Raw genomic sequence first — 24,553 nt, 5'->3', positions numbered from 1 at the left:
ATGCCATCTGTTCTTTTAAAACGCCCGCACCCCGATATGGGGGTGGGACATCCTGTTCTCCGAAATGGACGTGTTGATGGACCAATCGGAGACGGATCCTGTGTGGCCGGAAGTGACGCGTCAGGGACGGATTGACAGAACCCACATCCAATCCTCGTGACTAGCACTGCAGGGAATGACCTATCACTCAGTTGTGACCGCCCTCAGTGGTAGTGACATCAGGCGTCCCAGCAACCGCATCGGCCTGGATAGAGACAGATCCTGCCCGACCGGATGTGATGTAACTCGATCAGATTGACAGCACAATAGCCCTATCCTGGTTGCTAGCACTAAGGGGAGTGAATCACTGAATCGCATCTGCCCTCAGCGATACTGCATTGCTATACCTAATCATCTCAGTAACCACTACAGCCAGGATAAACCCACCTAAGACCAAGTGTCCGCACATGCCTATACACATTGTCCACCGATATTGTCCTGAGAGACCACCTACACATATTTTAATTAGTCAGCTAGCACATGCTGCCTGTGTTAGTTCGTTATGAATTATTGCTTAAACTTGAGATACAATGATTGCCTAGTGTCAACAGTCTGCCTGCATCTGTGGGAATGTCATTGTATGTCTCTAAGGGTTCTTGGAGTTGTTTTATAATGAAAATAGGTAAAAATGACCCAGAAATTGGCAAGAAGATGCCTTTTCTATCCTACATTGAAAGCCAGAAGGGCTTAGATAAAGCTGACAAAGCTCAAAATCTCATTAATTCCAACCGGGGAAACAGAATCTAACAGAAATATCCACCTGGCTTCGCGTTGGAGGATCTTATTATTCCAGTCACCCCCCCGAATTGGTTTCTTGACCACCTCGATCACTTGAAATGATATCGTGCCAGCGTCTCCATTATGGCATGTATTGACATGTCGGGCTAAAGCCGTGTCTCTCTTATGGCCAATATCCCCCAGGTGCTCCCCAATTCTGACACGTAGTTCCCTCTTGGTTTTACCCACGTATCCCATGGGGCAGCTGCACGTACAGAGATACACCACTCCTTGGGTCCTGCAATTTGCAAATTCTTTAATCCTAAAGACTCTACCTGTCTTGTTGTTATGGAATTTTTTGTTTTGGTTGATTCGTGGGCAGTAGCTGCATCTACCACACCTAAATGTCCCTTGGGGCTTCCGACCCAGCCAGGTCCCTTGTCCCTCTGGGGCCAAGAAATGGCTATGTGTTAACTTGTCCCTGATTGATCTCCCTCTTCTAAATGGAACACTGGCATGCGATGAAATGCATTTCCCTATATCTGGATCAGATTTAAGGATGGGCCAATAACGCCTAAGCACCTCCATTATCCTAGGATTTTGATCATCATACGTTCCTATTAGCCGGGTAATCTGCTCATCCTTTTGTCTTTTTTGTGACCTTACAAGTTCTTTCCTTGGGGTTGATCTAGCACATTTATATGCTGGTTCGAGTACGTGCAGGGGATACCCCCTCTGTCGAAACCGACCTCCCATGTCTAAGGCCTGGGATTCGAAATCTGACAGGGACGAGCAGTTCCGTCTAAGCCTGAGGAATTGTCCCTTAGGGATCCCCCTCTTCAGGGGTGCTGGATGATGGCTCTCCCACCTCAATAAGCTGTTTGTCGCCGTGGGTTTTCTATAGATGCTTGTGACTAATCCCCCTCCTAAGTCCTTCGATATTTTCAGATCCAAAAAGGCTAGACTCTCTGCACTAACTTCAAAGGTGAATTTTAGCCCAAGATCGTTGCTGTTAAGTCTCTCAATGAATTGAGTAAAAAGGGCTTGCTCCCCCGTCCAGAGAACAAGGATGTCCTCTATATAGCGCCCCCAGAATTGTATATGGGGGGCAAAGATGAACTTGTAAGGTCACAAAAAAGACAAAAGGATGAGCAGATTACCCGGCTAATAGGAACGTATGATGATCAAAATCCTAGGATAATGGAGGTGCTTAGGCGTTATTGGCCCATCCTTAAATCTGATCCAGATATAGGGAAATGCATTTCATCGCATGCCAGTGTTCCATTTAGAAGAGGGAGATCAATCAGGGACAAGTTAACACATAGCCATTTCTTGGCCCCAGAGGGACAAGGGACCTGGCTGGGTCGGAAGCCCCAAGGGACATTTAGGTGTGGTAGATGCAGCTACTGCCCACGAATCAACCAAAACAAAGAATTCCATAACAACAAGACAGGTAGAGTCTTTAGGATTAAAGAATTTGCAAATTGCAGGACCCAAGGAGTGGTGTATCTCTGTACGTGCAGCTGCCCCATGGGATACGTGGGTAAAACCAAGAGGGAACTACGTGTCAGAATTGGGGAGCACCTGGGGGATATTGGCCATAAGAGAGACACGGCTTTAGCCCGACATGTCAATACATGCCATAATGGAGACGCTGGCACGATATCATTTCAAGTGATCGAGGTGGTCAAGAAACCAATTCGGGGGGGTGACTGGAATAATAAGATCCTCCAACGCGAAGCCAGGTGGATATTTCTGTTAGATTCTGTTTCCCCGGTTGGAATTAATGAGAATTTGAGCTTTGTCAGCTTTATCTAAGCCCTTCTGGCTTTCAATGTAGGATAGAAAAGGCATCTTCTTGCCAATTTCTGGGTCATTTTTACCTATTTTCATTATAAAACAACTCCAAGAACCCTTAGAGACATACAATGACATTCCCACAGATGCAGGCAGACTGTTGACACTAGGCAATCATTGTATCTCAAGTTTAAGCAATAATTCATAACGAACTAACACAGGCAGCATGTGCTAGCTGACTAATTAAAATATGTGTAGGTGGTCTCTCAGGACAATATCGGTGGACAATGTGTATAGGCATGTGCGGACACTTGGTCTTAGGTGGGTTTATCCTGGCTGTAGTGGTTACTGAGACGATTAGGTATAGCAATGCAGTATCGCTGAGGGCAGATGCGATTCAGTGATTCACTCCCCTTAGTGCTAGCAACCAGGATAGGGCTATTGTGCTGTCAATCTGATCAAGTTACATCACATCCGGTCGGGCAGGATCTGTCTCTATCCAGGCCGATGCGGTTGCTGGGACGCCTGATGTCACTACCACTGAGGGCGGTCACAACTGAGTGATAGGTCATTCCCTGCAGTGCTAGTCACGAGGATTGGATGTGGGTTCTGTCAATCCGTCCCTGACGCGTCACTTCCGGCCACACAGGATCCGTCTCCGATTGGTCCATCAACACGTCCATTTCGGAGAACAGGATGTCCCACCCCCATATCGGGGTGCGGGCGTTTTAAAAGAACAGATGGCATTGGTGAGGCAGGCAGGTAGCAGGGACATTACGGACCATCAGATCTTCAGCCCGGGAGGCCACATCGTTGCGCCCTGAGGAACTTTATACGTCTGAGCGCCTGGTACCTTGGTCATTGAAGACCGAGCTCCCTGCTGGTAGGTGACTCTCCTTATTTAATCAGGATTGTATATGATATCCAGTATCTGGATATGATTGATGAAAAAAACCTGGCACTAGCGCTATTTGTATATTATGTCTTCCTAGGACGTGTTCATTCACTAGTGGGATCTGAAGCAGTGACCTAGGATTTCCACTAAGGAAACACCTAGGGCTTCCATTAAGGAAATACCAGTGCCCAGGTAATGGCAAGCGGGAGGGCAATATAAGCCAACATGCTTCCGCCCTGCATGTGAGCTATACAATATGTTTTCTCTACAGGGAGCTAACCAGGAGAGCAGGATCCACAACCTAAGAGAGGGCAGACAGATTTTTCCTGCTTGAGAGTGCACGCTGCACCTCATTTCAAGTGCCAAACTGTGCATCATCTATCATCTAAAACCTTCATTCAGACTTATAGGTATTGTTGACATTGATGCCTGTGTATGGTTATGTGAGCTTTGAGTATGTAAACCCCCTTGGCCTTTTGAGATGGTTTTCTTTTCTCTTATAGCAAAGGCCTAGAAGTGGCGCCAAAGGGTTGACTGTTCCTGGAGAACATTATGCATCATTTACCTACAATGGGTATGCTCTGTTCTAGTACTAGATACCATAAGACACCATCTTCATGGTATATTGTGGAGAGATGTTATCTCAAAGCATAGACTTACATATTCATGTTTTTGTATTATCCATGTATATGTAGATATGGCGGTGTTAGATACTGAACAACATTAATACTACATGTTGGATGAGAAGAAAAGTGGACCTTAGAAGGTAGTGGCACAATATACACTGATAGGTGTGATTATTGCATGGTGCATAGGTATTTTGGAGACACAATGACTTACGTGGTGTGTAACTATATTTAATTCCAGGAGGACATCTATAGTCCTTTGTGTTGATGGTGTCAAGCTATATTGTACAAGCACACCCTGCTGCTGCTATTACACCACACTTGGATGCCGTTCCAAGTAAGTCTTGTATGTGTAGGGGATTTCTTGGAGACTGGTTGGATTTTATATTGGAAGACACCAACTGTCTGTTTTTGTCTATTCACAGGTGTTGTTGGCTAATCACCCCTGATGAACCCCCGAACATTTATTTAGGAGGGAGGGAAACGCGTCGGGAGGAGCTGTGGGTACCGATCTCGTTGGGCCCATTAGCTCTGTCCTAAACTGCTGTTTACAGTACCTGGACTGTAGCATAGTCTCCAGTCCTAGTCAGGAACCAACAGATTTTAATACATTATATGTTGTCTTGGTCTTTTCACAATGCACCTGGTGGTGGTGATATAGGTCAGTGGACTACAGGGATATATAGGGACAGCCACCCGGAGCGGGGAGTGTTCAAAACCTTATAACACTCTCCGCAAGTAGGCAGGAGGAGTTGAGGAGTATTGCAGTCCCTCCTAGTTCACTGAGAGCTATTTAACTATCAGCTATCTTTCTCTGCACGCTCCCTCTGCTCTCCACTAGGCCTTGATGAGCACTGTGTTTTTGTGTTTATGTCAGACATTTGGTGTCTTATATTTTCTACCATAAATTTGAATAAAATAAAATATATATTTTTACAGAGCTGTATCCAACTCTTCCAGCTGCCCTGATGCCGGGTGGCTAGCTAGGTAATAATGGAGTTAGGGCTAGCTGTATATTATCAGCTAGCCCTAAGCCCGAAATTCATGGTGTCACGCCAATATTAGACATGGCCACCATGAATTTCTAGTAATGATAAAAAAAAAAAAACACACAGAAAAATATTTTTATTAGAAATAAAACACAACACAATTAGTGACTCCATCTTTATTGAAATAAAGAACCCCCCCTCCGCAGTAATCCTGGGTTAGGGTCCCGCGCCGTCCAATCAGGATCCAATATCATCTGATCGGTTTTGCTGGAAGGCAAAGCGATCAGATGATGTGTCAGGTTAAACTACGTGAATCACATCATACATCAGCTGATTGTATAAAAGCCGATTATACAATCAGCTGATGCATCAGTAGAAAAAAAAAAAATAAATAAAATACTCACGTCTGTGCTGATTACCGGCAGCTCCTGCAGCGGAGTCTGATCCTGTCCCATCGCTGCAGCAGCTGCCGGTAATCAGCTGATGAAGTCCCCTGACGGCAGGATCAGCTGATAGCCGGCCGGGCGCGAAAAAGCCGGCGACACCACGAGAATCGATCAGCTGATGCGTCAGGTGACTGCATCAGGTGATCCACGGCCAGGTCCTGCAAGCTTCGTGCGTGCCCCGGGGAGACTGCACACAGCCAGAGCGGCGGTACCGAGACAGGGGCTGGAAGCAGGCATGGCACCCGGACCCTGCAGACAGGTGAGTATGACATACACACACACATACACACTCACACACACTGTATATACACACACACACTGTATATACGCGCACACATACACACACACACTGTATATACGCACACACACTGTATATACGTGCACACATACACATACACTGTATATACTCGCACACACACTTTCTTCCCCTGGCTGTGTAGAGCTGCTGCTGTCTCTGTGATTTCTCTTAGTGCACATCCACTGGGAAGAGGCAGGGAGGAGGGTTTGGGTGGGAGCAGAGTGGGTGTATTAGACACAATGGGTGTGTTAGATAAGCCAGGCACCTCCCTAGAGCCACAAAGAATTCTGGGACTTGTAGGAACTGAACACAGGAAGTCAGAGGAGAGATTAACCCCATCAGAGCTGGAGCCAGCAATGAGCATGTGCTGCTGGTGCACAATAAAAGCTAATTTTGCTGAAAAAACATAATAGATGTGTTGAGGGGCACATATTAGCAAGATTTATCAGAAAAAAAAAATCAGTTTTGGTAACTGGACAACTTCTTTAAGTAAATCAGGTGATGTTCATCTCTGTAATGAGGAGGGGTGAGGTGTAATGACATCAACACCCTATATAAGGTGTGCTTAATTATTAGGGAACTTCCTTTCCTTTGTCAAAATGGGTCAGAAGAGAGATTTGCCGGGCACTGAAAAGTCCAAAATTGTGAGATGTCTTGCAGAGGGATGCAGCAGTCTTGAAATTGCCAAACTTTTGAAGCGTGATCACCAAACAATCAAGCATTTCATGGCAAATAACCAACAGGGTCGCAAGAAGCGTGTTGGGCAAAAAATAACTGCTCATGAAAGGAAAAATAAACATGAAGCTGCCAAGATGCCATTTGCCACCAGTTTGGCCATATTTCAGAGCTGTAATGTTACTGGAGTATCAAAAAGCACAAGGTGTGCCATACTCAGGGACATGGCCAAGGTAAGGAAGGCTGAAAAACGACCACCTTTGAACAAGAAACATAAGATAAAACATCAAGACTGGGCCAAGAAATATCTTAAGACTGATTTCTCAAATGTTTTATGGACTGATGAAATGAGAGTGACTCTTGATGGGTCAGATGGATGGGCCAGAGGCTGGATCAGTAAAGGGCAGAGAGCTCCACTCCGACTCAGACGCCAGCAAGGTGGAGGTGGGTACTGGAATGGGCTGGTATCATCAAAGATGAACTTGTGGGACCTTTTCGGGTTGAGGAAGGAGTGAAGCTCAACTCCCAGACCTACTGCCAGTTTCTGGAAGACAACTTCTTCAAGCAGTGGTACAGGAAGAAGTCTGTATCATTCAAGAAAAACATGATTTTCATGCAGGACAATGCTCCATCACATGCATCCAACTACTCCACAGCGTGGCTGGCTAGTAGAGGTCTAAAAGATGAAAAAATAATGACGACATGGACCCCTGTTCACCTGATCTGAACCCCATAGAGAACCTTTGGTCCCTCATAAAATGTGAGATCTACAGGGAGGGAAAACTGTACACCTCTCGGAACAGTGTCTGGGAGGCTGTGGTGGCTGCTGCACGCAATGTTGATCGTAAACAGATCAAGCAACTGACAGAATCTATGGATGGTAGGCTGTTGAGTGTCATCAGAAAGAAAGGTGGCTATATTGGTCACTAATTTTTTTGGGGGTTTTGTTTCTGTATGTCAGAAATGTTTATTTCTAAATTTTGTGCAGTTATATTGGTTTACCTGGTGAAAATAAACAAGTGAGATGGGAATATTTTTGTTTTTTATTAAGTTGCCTAATAATTCTGCATACGGTGTATATTATATTAGTTTTTAGATGTTTATCCAGCTGTCAGGTTCCTTGTAAAAGCTAAACTGTTCAACATTTTTAATGAAACTGAACTAAAGTTAAAACAAAAATAAATCCCCCAAAGATATCCATATCATTTCATTATGCCCCTAACTTAATTTACATATGGGGTTAATGTTTTTAACCTTCTATTGGGTCAGTGGCTCATATCTAAAACAATGCAGAGTAGTAATAATTTATTATGCTTCCATGGGTATTCCCACCTCAAAGATAAGATTCCAATGTGAAGTAATAGTAATAATGATATTAGCTTATACCTTCAGTTAGAAATCTAGTACAGTTCTCATCATAAGCCAAGTCATTTATCTCATGTGCAGGGCATTGCAGTTTGGGTATGAAGGATTATGAAAACTATGGTGCTCCTGGCCGCGCTTGCGCAGTTAGTATGGAGTTTTCATTATTACTGGCCGGATTCTCGTGAGCGTGTATAACTAGAGCCTGTGCAGTAGGTCCGTGCCCAGCCATCCCACTTTGATAGCCGCACTGTGCTTACTGGGAGCTGAGGAGATCAGTGCTGCCACGCAGGTGACATCACTGGTCCCATGAAGAGGATGGTGACACCGCTGGCGGCTTATTTTACTATTTATATGCCGGCAATTCTCCAAATTTTACACTCATGCAAGGGCTGCAGTGGGGTGGCATATGAACAATAATAAGCTGGCAGCAGTGTCGCTATATGTCGATGCAGGAGATCGACGCAGCCCCGCAGGAGATGTCACTCGTCTCTACTGCCGGCTTATTACTATTCATAAGCTGCCAACAATCCAGACGCTGCTTTTGTCCCACAGCACAGGGGGAGAAGACAGCGCAAAGAGAGAGTACTGGCGGGGAGAGATCACACATGGAACAGCGCACAGGAAGAGAAAAGCACACAGGGGAGAGAGGGACAGCGCACAGGAAGAGAAGAACAGCGCACAGGAAGAGAAGAGCGCACAGGGGAGAGAGATACAGCGCACAGGGTAGAGAAGAACAGCGCACAGGAAGAGAAGAGCGCACAGGGGAGAGAGATACAGCGCACAGGAAGTGAAGAGCGCACAGGGGAGAGAGGGACAGCGCACATGAAGAGAAGAGCGCACAGGAAGAGAAGGGCGCATAGGAAGAGAAGGGCGCACAGGGGAGAAAGGAACAGCGCACAGGAAGAGAAGAGCGCACAGGGGAGAGAGGGACAGCGCACAGGAAGAGAAGAGCACACAGGAAGAGAAGAGCGCATAGGAAGAGAAGAGCGCACAGGGGAGAGAGATACAGCGCACAGGAAGTGAAGAGCGCACAGGGGAGAGAGGGACAGCGCACATGAAGAGAAGAGCACACAGGAAGAGAAGAGCGCATAGTAAGTGAAGAGCGCACAGGGAAGAGAGGGACAGCGCACAGGAAGAGAAGAGCACACAGGCTAGAGAGGGACAGCGCACAGGAAGAGAAGAGCGCACAGGGAAGAGAGGGACAGCGCACAGGAAGAGAAGAGCACACAGGCTAGAGAGGGACAGCGCACAGGAAGAGAAGAGCGCACAGGGAAGAGAGGGACAGCGCACAGGAAGAGCGCACAGGAAGAGAAGACCGCACGGGAAAAAGAGACGTCAACTGCGGTGCAGTGCTAATCTTCTCAGCTCCCATATGGGACAGCTCTGTTGGAAGTGTGAGATGGCCGGGCAGGGAGCTACTGCGCGGGCTCAAAATATGTGCACCCCCGTGAACCCGGCCAGTATTAATGAATTCTCCATACTAACTGCGCAAGGACAACCAGGGTCACCGTAGTGGCCTTAACTCTGGATACCCATACTGTGCGTGAGGTAAATGACTTGGCTTATGGGGAGAAATGTACTATATTTCTTATTGAAGATATTAACTAATATTAATATTATTATACCTATTAAATAATAGGATGGGATCTTTGAGATGGGAATAACCTTTTTTAACCCCTTCAGCCCCAAGCCTATTTTGACCCTAAAGACCAGGCCATTTTTTGCAATTCTGACCAGTGTCACTTTATGAGGTTATAACTCTGGAACGCTTCAGCGGATCCCGGTGATTCTGAGATTGCTTTTTCGTGACATATTGGGCTTCGTGTTAGTGGTAAATTTAGGCCGATATTTTTTGCATTTCTTTGTGAAAAAAACGGAAATTTCGCGAAAATTTTGTAATTTTCAAACTTTGAATTTTTATGCTCTAAAACCAACGAGACATATGACACAAAATAATTAATAAATAACATTTCCCACATGTCTACTTTACATCAGAACAATTTTGGGAAAAAAAAAAAAATTTAAGGAAGTTATAGGGGTTCAAAGTTTATGAGCAATTTCTCATTTTTACAACAAAATTTACAAAGCCACTTTTTTTAGGGACCACATCACATTTGAAGCGATTTTGAAAGGTCTACATGACACAGAACACCCAAAAGTGACACCATTCCAAAAACGGCACCCCTCAGGCTACTCAAAACCACATTCAAGAAGGTTATTAACCCTTCAGGTGCTTCACAGTAACTAAAGCAATGTGGAAGGAAAAAATGAACATTTTACTTTTTGCAACAAAAATGTTAATTTAGCCTCAAATATTGCATATTCACAAGGGTAGCAGGATTAAATGAACCCCCAAAATTTGTTGGGCAATTTCTACTGAACACGCAGATACCTCATATGTGTCGAAAAACCACTGTTTGGGCGCACGGCAGGACTCGGAAGGGAAGGAGCGCCATTTGACTTTTTTGAACAGAAAATTAGCTGGAATCGTTAGCCGCACCATGTTGCGTTTGGAGAGCCCCTGAGGTGCCGAAACAGTGGAGCTCCCCCACATGTGACCCCATTTTGGAAACTAGACCCCTCATGGAATTTATCTAGATGTTTATTGAGCACTTTGAGCCTCTGGGGGCTTCACAAAAGTTAATAGAGTTGAGCTGTGAAAATAAAAAAAAATTTGTTACCACAAAATTGTTACTTCAACCAGGTAGCTTTTTTTTCACAAGGGTATCAGGAAAAATTGCACCATAAAATGTATTGTGCAATTTCTCCTGAGTACACACACACCTCATATGTGGTGGAAATAAAATGTTTGGGCGCACAGCAGGGCTCGGAAGGCAAGGAGCGTCATTTGACGTTTCAAACGCAAAATTGTCTGGGATAATTAGCGTATTCCATGTTGCGTTTGGAGACCCCCTGAGGTGCCGAAACAATGGAGCTCCCCCACATGTGACCCCATTTTGGAAACTAGACCCCCATGGCATAGAAAAAAAAAACAGCGGCAGATGGGGCGGCAGCAGATGGGGGGGCAGCGGCATATAAAGGGAGCATCTGTGATTGTGAGACGGCGGCTGGGATAGGGTGGGGGCGGATGGGAGAGGGCGCAGTGGATGCAGGAGCGGCAGAGGATGGGTGGAGGGAGGGGTGGGGGGGATGGGAGGTGAGATTGGGGATAGTTACCCTACAGGATGGATCTAGGCAGCTGGATCACAGGAGATGAAGGAGGCAACAGATCGGGGAGGGTGAGAGGTGGGGGAGGGAGCGCAGTGCAGATCACGGAGGAGACAGGTGAGCAGAGCACAGATCACGGAGGAGACAGGTGAGGGAGCACAGATCACGGGGGTGACAGGTGAGGGAGCACAGATCACGGGGGTGACAAGGTGAGGGACACATCACGGCGGTGACAGGGGAGGGAGCACACATCACGGGGGTGACAGGGGAGGGAGCACAGATCACGGGGGTGACAGGGGAGGGAGCACAGATCACGGGGGTGACAGGGGAGGGAGGACACATCATGGCGGTGACAGGTGTGGGGGCATACATCACGGCGGTGACAGGAGAGGGGGCGGGTAGCTGACCACGGGGGTGAGAGGTGGGGGGAGCGTGCAGCACATTACGTAGGGGAGGGGGCGAGCAGCACATCACGGAGGGGAGGGGGCGAGCAGCACATCACGGAGGGGAGGGGGCGGGCAGCAGATCGGAGGGAGCGGTGGCACTATGACAGATGGAGGAGGACAGGGATCGTGCAGCACATCACGGAGGTGAGGGGCCGGGCAACGATCACGAGGGGTGAGGGGCCGGGCAGCAGATTGGGGGGAGCGGTGGCACTGTGGCAGATGGAGGGCGGCGGCGGCAGCGGATCGGGAGGTGTGGGGGGGAGAGTGCGGGCAGGAGATCGGGGAGACAGGTGGCAGATCGCGTAGGGCGGCGGCGGCGGATCGGGACGCTTTTCGCCGGTTTCATACAGTGCAATGGCAGCGCGGCAACTTCCGGGTCCCATGCTCCGGTCTCATAACAGCATGGGACCGGAGCTTGTCGCCCTGCCATTGCACTGTGTACACTCACTGTGCTCAGTGTGCTGGCGTGCTGCAGGGACGACGAGTGAAGCTGATGTGGGCGGTCACCGGCAACAGGTCCACTGTGATTGGAGAAATCGGTCACAAGGCCGATCTCTCCAATCAGAGCTACTGGAGCTGGGGGAGGGTGATCCAGTGAGGTCACCCAGCTCCAGCCAATGGCCAGTGCTACAGCTGCACTGGCCAGGGCTGGATTTCAATGTTTCAGTCATTTTAAATGGCTGGAACATTACAGTGGCTGTGATTGGTTGAGCGGCGTTCGTCAGCCAATCACAGCCTCCGTAGGTCCGGGGAGGAGGCACCACCCCTCCTAAGGTCAGGAACAGGTCCCCTCCTCCCCGAATCTGCGGTTTATGTTAACATATTGCAGTCACAGGAGGCTCCGGTGCCTCGATTCCGCCATGACAGAAAGATCCGTCCTTGGTCGTTAAGGCCCAGGGCACAAGGACGGATCTTTCCATCCATGGTCGTGAAGGGGTTAAGCACTCATGATTATGACAACAGATATAGTGACGGTTAGTTAAGGCCCCGTAACACGCAACGACATCGCTACCGAGATGTCGTTGGGGTCACGGAATTCGTGACGCACAAGCGGCCTCGTTAGCGACGTCGTTGCGTGTGACACGTATGAACGACCGCTAATGATCACAAATACCTAATCGTTGATCGTTGACACGTCGTTCCAATCCCAAATATCATTGCTGTTGCAGGACGCAGGTTGTTCGTCGTTCCTGAGACAGCACACACCCCAGGAACGAGGAACAACAGCGTACCTGCGTCCTCCAGCAACGAGGTGGGTGTGACTTTCCTTCGGCTGCTCTCCGCCCCTCCGCTTCTATTGGACGCCTGCCGTTTGACGTCGCTGTGACGCCGCACGAACCGCCCCCTAAGAAAGGAGGCTGATCACCGCCCACAGCGACGTCGCTAGGAAGGTAAGTATAGTGTGACGGGTACTAGCGATATTGTGCGCCACGGGCAGCAATTTGCCCGTGACGCACAAACGACGAGGGCGGGTGCTTTCACGAGCGAGAGTAGCCTCCTTTAGTTACTAGTGGTCGCAACCATGGATGCCTATGGTCATGCAATGCCCTGCACATGAGGTTTGCGACATAGTGAATCAGGAGAACGATATTATTTCTAATTGGAAGTATTTGCTATTATTATTATTATTATTATTATTATTATTACACACTACATATTGAAAATATAATCTTGGAGATGCGAATAACTCTTTAAATCTGTTTTGCATGAAGCTACAGTGACGAAAAGAAATGCATAAAAGATTGCCCTGAATATACAGTAATTGCAAATTTTTCATTGGCTTTTTTTATTTTAAAGTCTCCAGCTCAGACTGAAATGGTAGGCCTTATTGTGAACATGTCTTTTGTCTCATGAACTTTGATCATACTTGGAAACTCTTCAGTACTAAACTCTTATGGAAATAAACAGAAGAATAATCAAACAGCCCGATTTATCCTTTTCCTGGCACTGTTATATCTCTGTTTCTGGCATAACTTGCTGTATTAACGCTCTCATAGATTAAGGATCATGGTGTGAGCTCTACAACTCCGGGCTTGTACATATTCAGTATTTATGGAAACAGTGGGGCATATTTTAGAACAAATCTGGAGTCTCTACTTTTCTATGGTCAAGTTTGAAAAACTGAAAATGAACCATTTGTTTGATTGACCAAAGGATGACAGAAGTATTCCAGGCTCAGCATTAGTGATTGAACCAAGGGAACTATATATTAGTGTTTAATGTACGTGGAACCTGTCACTTGTTTAACTTGTGGTTTTGCTTATCAATCTCAGGCCCATACGGTGGAGGACCTCCTGTTCAAAACCAGCCAATGGGTCCAGGTGGCCCCCAAGGTGCATGGATGCCAGCGCCTCCAGCAGATCCCAACTGCCCACCAGGTTTAGAATATATGACACAGGTAAATCGTAAAGCCTAGTTTCTGATTAGTGAATATACCCCAATAAAGGGTGGGGGTCTGCTGCATTCTTTCTTTATTATGAATTGCTTATATAGTGCCAACATATTCCACAGCGCTTTACAGACATCAACACTGTCCCCATTGGGGCTCATAATCTGAGTTCCCCATTAGTATGTCTATGGAGCATAGGAGGAAACCAGAGAACCCACAAAAACACGGGGAGAACATATAAACTCCTTGCAGATGTTGTCCTTAAAATATACTTATAAAATTGTATTACTTTATGCATAAATTGGAATATTGATGTGTGCCCACCTACCACGACAAGGTGTCTTTTTTCTTTTTTTTTTAAAAGAATCCGAACCTTTTTAGCAGTCATACCTCTACCAGGCCTACACATAAATGGCAGGTAGGATCCAGCACTGATTAAACTAGGCTTGGGTATGTGCACATGTTCAGTATTTGCTGCGGATAAAAAAATAAGCACCGTGTGAATGAGATTTCAGGAATTTCATTCACTTTGCTGGGACTAGAACATGCTTCAGGTTTTGTGACCAATCTGCGCAGAAAAACTGCAACAAAACCATAATGTCTGCAGAGACCCTAGACTGATTAGAGGAGTGCTCAGCCTATTATGGAGGCAGTCACCCCCTCCCAATGTTTCTTTATAGCATAATAGGCTGAGCACTCCTCCCTTTAGTCAAAAGCTGTTAATAATTAGTATTGGATTCTACTTGCCCATTAAATTTGTAGGCTTTTGGCCCTGGAGAGATATGTCCGATAGAAAAAGTTAGTGTCCTATCAGAGGCATAGCTACGGGTTCAGCTCAGGTGGGGGCAAAACATCTGAGTGGGCCCCTAAGCAGGTGACTGTTGTAACCACTACGGTGGCGCACCCTAATCGTAGGTACAGGGCAACCTCAACAGATGACTTCGCTGTTATTGGAAATCAATCTCTATACAAAGGCCAACAGCGATATTACCTCTATATTGTGATCATATAGTGGTAGATATCAGTCCTGCAGAAGATACAAGAGACTATAGTACAGTTATAGATGGTGACTCACGGCTGACGTTCTTTCTCATGGAGTCCTTCACTTTTCAAGTCTTTTCCATCTGGACCAGACCGACATGACATTTCTGCCAGCCCCACCTGATCTACAGTGATAACAACATTTCCCCATCTATCCCTAACATGCACAAACTCCTCATCCTACTGATACCCCAATACTAAGCTGCTGTTGCCGTATTACTGCTCCTCTTATCTTCACACTGCAACACATGGCAATGCCCACCGCTGTTCTCATTACATGGTAAAATGCCTTCTTTGTGCTCTGGTGGTAAAATTGACCCCTAGAAAATATTATTGCCCTTTGTAAGTGCCCAAGAAAAGTGTCCACATTTTGCTTCTAGAAAGTAATAATGCCCCCAGTGTGCCTGTGATGATCACAATACCCTGAGGGCCCCTATAACAATAATGGTTCTTAAGTGCCACTTAACATTAAATAATGTCCCAAGTCCCCCATGTATAGCTCCTCTATACTGTGCACTGTATTATACCCCTACACCTCCCCTATACATAGTATGATGGACCCACAGCTCCCCTAAAACAATGGTCCACACATTGTATAATAGCCACCACAGTAGCCGACCCACTGTTTAGGGGTCCCCACAGCAGCCACCTCATTGTATTATGGCCTCCATAGTAAGCCCCCCCCAACACTGTATGAGATCCCCTAAAATAGCCTCCATGCTATATAATGACCCCCACATGAGTTCCCACACTGTGTAATGTCCCCCACATTAGCCCTCACACCCATAGGATATAACTAGAGTCCGATAGATATGAATCTGTCCCCAACTCCCCCTGCATGTTGATTAAATATATGGACCATTGTAGCTTTCTAAATTCTAAAAAAATGAGTTGACCGGCTTCCCTCTTCATTATGGAGTAATGTCCCTTATCTTGGGCCCCTTCCTGATATTTTTCTCTCTATCCTGGTATATTGGTATGTATGTCCCCCATGGTACATCTTGTCCGCATCCTGGTGTATCTGTCTTCCATTTGTTATATAGGTCTCCAATCCTGTCTCCTTATATATATTTTTCACAATCTGGAATATATATCCGCCATACCTGGTATATGTCCACCATCCAGGTATATCTGTCTCTCATTCTGATATATATGTCCCCATCCTGGTCCCCTTCCTGTTCCTAGATCACAGGATTAAGAGTCCTGTGGTCCATAGAAAGGAGAGTGGCAGTGCTGGGAGATTTGTATCTCCCTGCACTGCCGCACAGATTAATTAACTGCTTCTAGTTAACAGTAGCGTAGCTCCGAGTGGACCCCTTTGAGTGCAGGACCCAAGGCGACCGCACCAACTGCCCCCTCGGGAGCTACGCTACTGTGTCCCATTAAAGAAGCATACGCCTTGCCTTGGCTAACGGAACACTCAAATGTGCCAATTAATATGCTAAGTGTCTTCATTTTATTATCATGTTCTATACTAGTTGATAGCCCATCCAAGAACAGAGACTGTAATAGACCGTGCACCATCTTAAGGGAAGAGTTCTTGTCCCACGACAATGACTGCAATCTATATCCGCTACACTGTTGAGTGGGTGGTGAACCATTGTTCTCCCTTAACCCCACCTCGTCCAGCTGATGTGTGGGCGCCAGTGTCCTCTACAGAATAAACTATTGGATGTCAAGCCCCCCACTATTGGATGACATATTAGATGGCAGTAACAGTGTTTATCAATCAGTGCATGCATATAGCTTGTCTCACACATTTTGCTTCTCTCTTCTTTGGTATGGAGTCAATATTGGGGGTGATGAGCCGCTTTTCTATTCATTTGCAGCAGCATTACAGGCATATTTTATGTGCAGTTTTGTTTTTGGTACACTTTATGAAGTGGTGAATTCAAAAGCTCCCAAGGATGATTTACTTATCATCTTCCTAATCGATCCCAGATGCATTTTTTATTTGTCTGAGGACTGTTCTAACATTAAAGAGCGTAAATTGTGTGGCCTGATCTCCAACCTACTCTCGTGAATCACTGTCGTATTTAATAACCTTATGCTTTGGATTCTGCAGATAGACCAACTTCTTGTCCATCAACAAGTAGAGCTACTGGAAGGTAGGTTATGTTTTAATAATGAACATATTACTATAAATCATCATTTGGGATTTGTACACGATAAATTATTACTGTCTGCATTTGTGTAAGCTACAGAAATGTGGGCAAAGTCTCTCTAAGGCTCCTGTCTTTAGTGTTGCAATAATTGGGAACATTACAGTAAGGCATGTGCACTGGATATTTGGAATTAAAAACAGACTGGCCGTTTTGTTTTAAATCTGGTTTAAATCAGAGGTAGGCTTACAAAAGATAGCCGTCACGATGCGACAGGAGAAGTCACACCAAGTACGAGAGCAACGCACAGGGAACACCGAGGTAGCAATACAATAAAAGGCCCTTGTGGTAGGGAGAGGGGAGCGGGGTCACCTCCTAACACTCACCTCAGGCTGATGCCTGCACTCCCTCACATCCCTAGATGGGTCCTGCCCCCTGTGCGCCGTCTCATGCTTAGGCCCTCGCAGGTCCTGAACTCACCCTGATAAATGAATACCAGTGAGGCACAAGTCTCGCCATTGCAATAAGACAACAAGAAGAAGGAAAGACAAACTGGTGAGGAAAGATACAACAAATAACATTCCACAGCTTCGCCAGAAACGGAACTTCCCAGCTGCAACAGAAGCGTAACCTCAGCTTCTTCAGAGACTGGCTACTTCAAAGTGGACAGCATAGGTATGAGCTATAGCCAGTGTAGGGAGGAGTGCAGTGCGAATGTTTATAGCAGAAGGGAGTTGCTGCAACTGAGGTTACAACTACCTGTTAGATCACTGCGAGATAGAAATTAACTTTAACCCCTTAAGTACCTGAAGGAATTAGAAGCATTCTAACTCAGGGTAAACGACGAGTGGGCACTAAAGTGGATCTGCCATCAACAATACGCTGTGACCTTCTGATCCCAGATTCCTCCGATATCACATCATCAGGCCGTGACATACTCATGACAATAATGTCACAGTATATTCATTGCGGATAATGTACTCGTGCATGTGTTGTTTCCTGAAACAACAAGAAGTTGGAGTTTAAAAAAAGTCAAGAGTGGCCAGTGTGAAAGTTGCAAGATTTCTATTTTTTATCTTTAGCACAGCTTCTGATGTGGTAAACAAAAACAAAAAAACAACCCACAAAAGCTGATTTAGTCATGTTCTGATGTTCGCCTTCCTTTAAAAAAAAAACCTAAAATGTTTGTCTGTGCCTCTTAACAATATGTTAGCAATATACTTAAAGGCTTTGTCCACTTTGAGAAAATCTTGCTCTTTGTGCGCAATTTGTTATAAAAAAACCCAAAAAACTGTGCTCCTGGGACAGAGCTGAGTGTCCGGTGCTACTCCTGGTATCCTGTATTGGCTATTAGATATATCAAAATTTTCATATTGCACATTGTCCCCTAATGACTTAAGCGGGCTTTACACGCTACGATATCGTTAATGAATTATCGTTAGCGACGCACATCCGGCATTATTAACGACTAGAAGGTGGCCCGATTCTACGCATCGGGTATTCTAGAATTTACGTATTGTGTAGTTCATGTATGATTTTTGTTATATATATATATATATATATATATATATATATATATAGATATAGATATAGATATAGATATAGATATAGATATAGATATAGATATAGATATAGATATAGATGTTGTTGTGTGTAGTTACCAAGTGTTTGTGTAGGGCGCTGTACATGTTCTGGGTGTTGTCTGGGTGTGGCGGGGGGCGAGAGCGGTGTTGTTTGTGTGTTGCGTTGTTTGTGGAGCGCTGTGTGTCTGTAGCGTTGTGTGTGTGTGTTGCGCGGTTTGTGTGTGTGTGGTGTGTTTTGGGGGGAGGTATGTTTTGTGCAATGTGTGTGTTGTGTGGTATGTGCGTATATTTGTGTGTGCAGCGTTGTCTGTGTGTGGGTGTCTGTGTAGGGCAGTTGTTTGTGGTTCCCAGTGTGTGTGTGTGTGTGTGTGTGTGGTGTGTTGTGCAGTGCGCGCGCGCGTGTGTGTATGTTGGGGGGAGGTGTGCACTCCCCATCGTGCTCCATCCCCTATGCTGCGCACCCCCCATCGTGCTACATCTCCCATCCTGCGCACTCCCAAACGTGCTCCATCCGCCATGCTGCGCACTCCCAAACGTGCTCCATCCGCCATGCTGCGCACTCCCAAACGTGCTCCATCCGCCGTGCTGCGCACTCCCCATCGTGCTCCATCCCCCATGCTGCGCACTCCCAAACGTGCTCCATCCGCCATACTCCGCACTCCCCATCGTGCTGCATCCCCCATGCTGCGCACTCCCAAACGCGCTCCATCCGCCATGCTGCGCACTCCCAAACGTGCTCCATCCGCCATGCTGCGCACTCCCAAACGTGCTCCATCCGCCATGCTGCGCACTCCCAAACGTGCTCCATCCGCCATGCTGCGCACTCCCAAACGTGCTCCAACCGCCATGCTGTGCCAGCATCAGCCTCTCTACCCGCAGCATCAGCCTCTCTGCCCGCAGCATCAGCCTCTCTCCTCCCAGCATCAGCCTCTCTCCCCGCAGCATCAGCCTCTCTGTCCCCAGCATCAGCCTTTCTGTCCCCAGCATCAGCCTCTCTGTCCCCAGCATCAGCCTCTCTGTCCCCAGCATCAGCCTCTCTCATCCCAGCATCAGCCTCTCTGTCCCCAGCATCAGCCTCTCTGTCCCAAGCATCAGCCTCTCTGTCCCAAGCATCAGCCTCTCTGTCCCCAGCATCAGCCTCTCTCATCCCAGCATCAGCCTCTCTCATCCCAGCATCAGCCTCTCTGTCCCCAGCATCAGCCTCTCTGTCCCCAGCATCAGCCTCTCTGTCCCCAGCATCAGCCTCTCTGTCCCCAGCATCAGCCTCTCTGTCCCCAGCATCAGCCTCTCTGTCCCCAGCATCAGCCTCTCTGTCCCCAGCATCAGCCTCTCTGTCCCCAGCATCAGCCTCTCCATCCCAGCCTTCCCCAGGATCAGCCTCTCTCCTCCCAGCCTCCTCCAGCACGTCATGCTCCTCTGCCGACACTCACACACCCGATCGCATACACTCACGCACACACACATTGACGATATTGCACATACGCGCTCATACTCACAACATCCGGAGATACCACATGCTTCTGGCCATGTGATCCTCCGACAGGTCCTGGAAGGTCACAACAGCACAGTATCGAGGCCGAGAAGCAAGCGATATCGCCGGATGCTGTGAGTGTGTGGATGCGATGTGATGTATGTGTGAGGTGTGTGTGAGAGTGAGTGTGAGCCGGTGTACACTGTTAACTATGATACACATCGGGTAACCAAGGGACCTTAGTTATCCGATGTGTATAATGGTTAACAGCGTTCACGGGCTCCGTGAAGATCCCAGCATCGCAAGGTTATGTCTGGCGCTGCTGGGATCGTGACGGAGCCGGTGTAGAAGCAAGCGATATCCCAGGATGTTGTGAGTGTGTGGATGTGATGTGTGAGGTGTGTGTGAGAGTGAGTGTGATCTGATATGTGTGTGTGTGTACTCACCTGGGAGTCGGAGCTACGTGTCAGTTGGGCAAGAGCGAGCGTGCATTGCGTGAGGGGGGCGGGGCCTGCAGAGAGCCGGGGCGAGAGGCCAATCCGTGTGGGGGGGCGGGGCCATGGCAACCCCAGCGGCCAATCAGCTTTGTGTCACCGTAAGGACACAATTTTGGAGCATGACAGACAGACAGACAGAATAAGGCAATTATATATATAGATATTGCAGCGTGTTACAGTTATGCGCGACCTTAAACAATCGCAAAAGCGGCCAATATCGTTTGCCGCGGAGAGGTCGTCCTAAAACAAAAAATCGTTTCTTTGTCGCTCCATTGGGAGACCCAGACAATTGGGTGTATAGCTCATGCCTCCGGAGGCCACACAAAGTATTACACTAAAAGTGTAAAGCCCCTCCCCTTCTGCCTATACACCCCCCGTGCATCACGGGCTCCTCAGTTTTTATGCTTTGTGCGAAGGAGGCTGACATCCACGCATAGCTCCACAGCTTGGTCAGCAGCAGCTGCTGACTAGGTCGGATGGAAGAAAAGAGGGCCCATAACAGGGCCCCCAGCATGCTCCCTTCTCACCCCACTGTGTCGGCGGTGCTGTTAAGGTTGAGGTACCCATTGCGGGTACACAGGCAGGAGCCACATGCTGTTTTCCTTCCCCATCCCTTACGGGGCTCTGGGTGAAGTGGGATCCTAATCGGTCTCCAGGCACAGGGACCGTGCTCCCTCCGCAGCCCCTGGGAATCTGCTGGATAGGAGCCGGGTATCGTCAGGGACAAGGCCCTGCTACTGTGAGGTACTCTGTGTCCTCGTGGGGACCGCGCATGGAGCGCTTGTGCCATACACATTACAGCACTGCTGGGTGTGTTAGTGCGCCGGGGACTACCGCGCATGGAGCGCTTGTGCCATACACATTGCAGCACTGCTGGGTGTGTTAGTGCACTGGGGACTACCGCGCGGCCGCGCTTATTGCCGGCCGCGCTTATAACTTTAGTCCCCGGCTTCTGCGGCCTAGTGTCGTATATTCCCGCCCACAGGCCTGCCAGTCAGGGGAAGGGCGGGACGCTGCACAGATCGTCAGCGCTGAGGGCTGGAGCATACATTAGTATCCTCCTCCCTCCTCACTCAGTACACTGGGGCACTAGATTCCCGCACTTTTCTTGGGCACGCCCACGGTCCCCTCCTCCCCACAGAACGCCGGCAGCCATTCCTGTCAGCGATTCAGACGCTGGAGAGGAGAGACAACACAGGGAGACCCAGGCAGGGAATCTGGTGATCACACAACCGCACCTGTGGTGCTGGCCCCACTGAGTGCCGAAGTGTATATATATATATATATATATAGGCTTATAGGCTATACATTTGCACTGTACGTTCGCTCTGTTGTTTTTTGGCTATATACCCTCCTGGATTGTTCTCAGAGGAGACAACAGCATGTCGTCCGCAAAAAGCAAGGGTGCCAAAGCACAGGCGTACTTTGCAACCTGTACATCATGTACGGCTGTACTGCCGGCAAGTTCCACTGACCCTCATTGTGTGCAATGCTCGGCCCCTGTGGCACTTGCTCAGCCGAAGCCTCTGCTACAGGTGGCCCAGGTGGAACCACCTGCTACCACTGTCCAGGTGACAGGGATGGAGTTTGCAGCTTTTGCTGACAAACTGTCTGAGAGTATGGATAAATGGTCTGCTAAAATACTAGAAGCCCTACAGTCCAGACCGGTGACTCAGGCCCCGGGCACTGTTCAATCTTTGACCCCTGGTCCCCCTCAATTGGAACAGCAAAGTGCCCCTGGGATGACCCATAGGTCCCAGGGTGAGGTCTCTGACACGGACCGCAGTCCCAGACCGCCTAAGCGGGCTCGCTGGGAAATTCCCTCCACCTCATCACACTGTTCAGGGTCTCAGCAGGACTCTCTGGAGGATGAAGCGGAGGTAACAGATCAGGATTCTGATCCTGAAGCCGCTCTCAACCTAGATACACCTGAAGGTGACGCCGTAGTGAATGACCTTATAGCAACCATTAATCAGGTGTTGGATATTTCTCCCCCAGCTCCTACAATTGAGGAGTCAGCTTCTCAGGAGAAATTCCGTTTCAGGTTTCCCAAGCGTACATTGAATACGTTTCTGGATCACTCTGACTTCAGGGAGGCAGTCCAGAAAAACCGAGACTGTCCAGACAAGCGTTTTTCCAAGCGCCTTAAGGATACACGTTATCCCTTCCCCCCTGATGTTGTCAAGGGCTGGACTCCGTGTCCTAAGGTGGATCCTCCAATCTCCAGACTGGCGGCTAGATCCATAGTTGCAGTGGAAGATGGGGCTTCACTCAAAGATGCCACTGACAGACAGATGGAACTATGGTTGAAATCCATCTATGAAGCTATCGGCGCGTCGTTTGCTCCAGCATTCGCAGCCGTATGGGCACTCCAAGCTATCTCAGCTTGTCAGGCGCACATTAATGCAGTAACACGTACATCTGCCCCGCAAGTGGTGTCCTTAACCACTCAGGCGTCGGCGTTTGCGTCCTACGCCATTAATGCTATCCTGGACTCTGCGAGCCGTACGGCGGTAGCATCCGCCAATTCGGTGGTAGTCCGCAGGGCCATGTGGCTACGTGAATGGAAGGCAGATTCTGCTTCCAAAAAGTTCTTAACCGGTTTGCCATTGTCTGGCGACCGCTTGTTTGGTGAGCGATTGGATGAAATCATTAAACAATCCAAGGGAAAGGACTCATCCTTACCCCAGTCCAGACCAAACAGACCTCAACCACGGAAGGTACAATCGAGGTTTCGGTCCTTTCGGACCGCGGGCAGGTCTCAATTCTCCTCGTCCAAAAGGCCTCAGAAAGATCAGAGGAACTCCGATTCATGGCGGTCTAAGTCACGTCCTAAAAAGACCGCCGGAGGAACCGCTCCCAAAGCGGCCTCCTCATGACTGTCGGCCTCCTCAAACCGCATCCTCGGTCGGTGGCAGGCTCTCCCGCTTTGCGACGCCTGGCTGCCACAGGTAAAAGACCGATGGGTGAGAGACATTCTATCTCACGGTTACAGGATAGAGTTCAGCTCTCGTCCTCCGACTCGTTTCTTCAGAACATCTCCGCCCCCCGAAAGAGCCGATGCTCTTCTGCAGGCGGTGGGCACTCTGAAGGCGGAGGAAGTGGTGATCCCTGTTCCTCTTCAGCAACGGGGTCACGGTTTTTACTCCAACCTGTTCATGGTGCCAAAAAAGGACGGATCCTTCCGTCCTGTTCTGGACCTAAAACTGCTCAACAAGCATGTGAAAACCAGGCGGTTCCGGATGGAATCACTCCGCTCCGTCATCGCCTCAATGTCCCAAGGAGATTTCCTAGCATCAATCGACATCAAAGATGCTTATCTCCACGTACCGATTGCACCAGAGCATCAGCGCTTTCTGCGTTTCGCCATTGGGGACGAACACCTTCAGTTCGTGGCACTGCCTTTTGGCCTGGCGACAGCCCCACGGGTCTTCACCAAGGTTATGGCAACAGTGGTGGCAATCCTACACTCTCAGGGACACTCGGTGATCCCTTACTTAGACGATCTACTTGTCAAGGCACCCTCTCAAGGGGCATGCCAACACAGCCTGAACATTGCTCTGGAGACTCTCCAGAGTTTCGGGTGGATCATCAACTTTCCAAAGTCAAATCTGACACCGGCCCAATCACTGACATATCTTGGCATGGAGTTTCATACTCTCTCAGCGATAGTGAAGCTTCCGCTGAACAAACAGCGTTCACTACAGACAGGGGTGCAATCTCTCCTTCAAGGCCAGTCACACCCCCTGAGGCGCCTCATGCACTTCCTAGGGAAGATGGTAGCAGCAATGGAGGCAGTTCCTTTTGCGCAGTTTCACCTGCGCCCACTTCAATGGGACATTCTCCGCAAATGGGACAGGAAGTCGACGTCCCTCGACAGGAACGTCTCCCTTTCTCGGGCAGCCAAGGCTTCCCTTCAGTGGTGGCTTCTCCCCACTTCTCTGTCGAAGGGGAAATCCTTCCTGCCCCCATCCTGGGCGGTGGTCACGACGGACGCGAGCCTGTCAGG

General features: G+C 48.2%; 1 protein-coding gene across 4 annotated transcripts in view; it reads left to right on the top strand.

Annotated features, from left to right (window-relative positions):
- Positions 1–24,553, top strand: part of LOC142295513 (phospholipid scramblase 2-like) — a 113,416-nt gene that overhangs the window by 57,917 nt on the left and 30,946 nt on the right. For all 4 annotated transcript variants that reach the window (XM_075338612.1, XM_075338614.1, XM_075338616.1 and 1 more), the window contains 2 exons: positions 13,735–13,859; positions 16,957–16,999. In XM_075338612.1, coding sequence (XP_075194727.1) covers positions 13,735–13,859; positions 16,957–16,999 — 168 coding nt within the window. The remainder of the gene's footprint in view (positions 1–13,734; positions 13,860–16,956; positions 17,000–24,553) is intronic.

This window comes from Anomaloglossus baeobatrachus, chromosome 3 (assembly GCF_048569485.1).
Source record: "Anomaloglossus baeobatrachus isolate aAnoBae1 chromosome 3, aAnoBae1.hap1, whole genome shotgun sequence".
NCBI lineage: Eukaryota > Metazoa > Chordata > Amphibia > Anura > Aromobatidae > Anomaloglossus > Anomaloglossus baeobatrachus.
The sequence above is the reverse complement of the archived record's forward strand: the minus strand, read 5'-3'. Positions and strand labels throughout refer to the sequence as shown.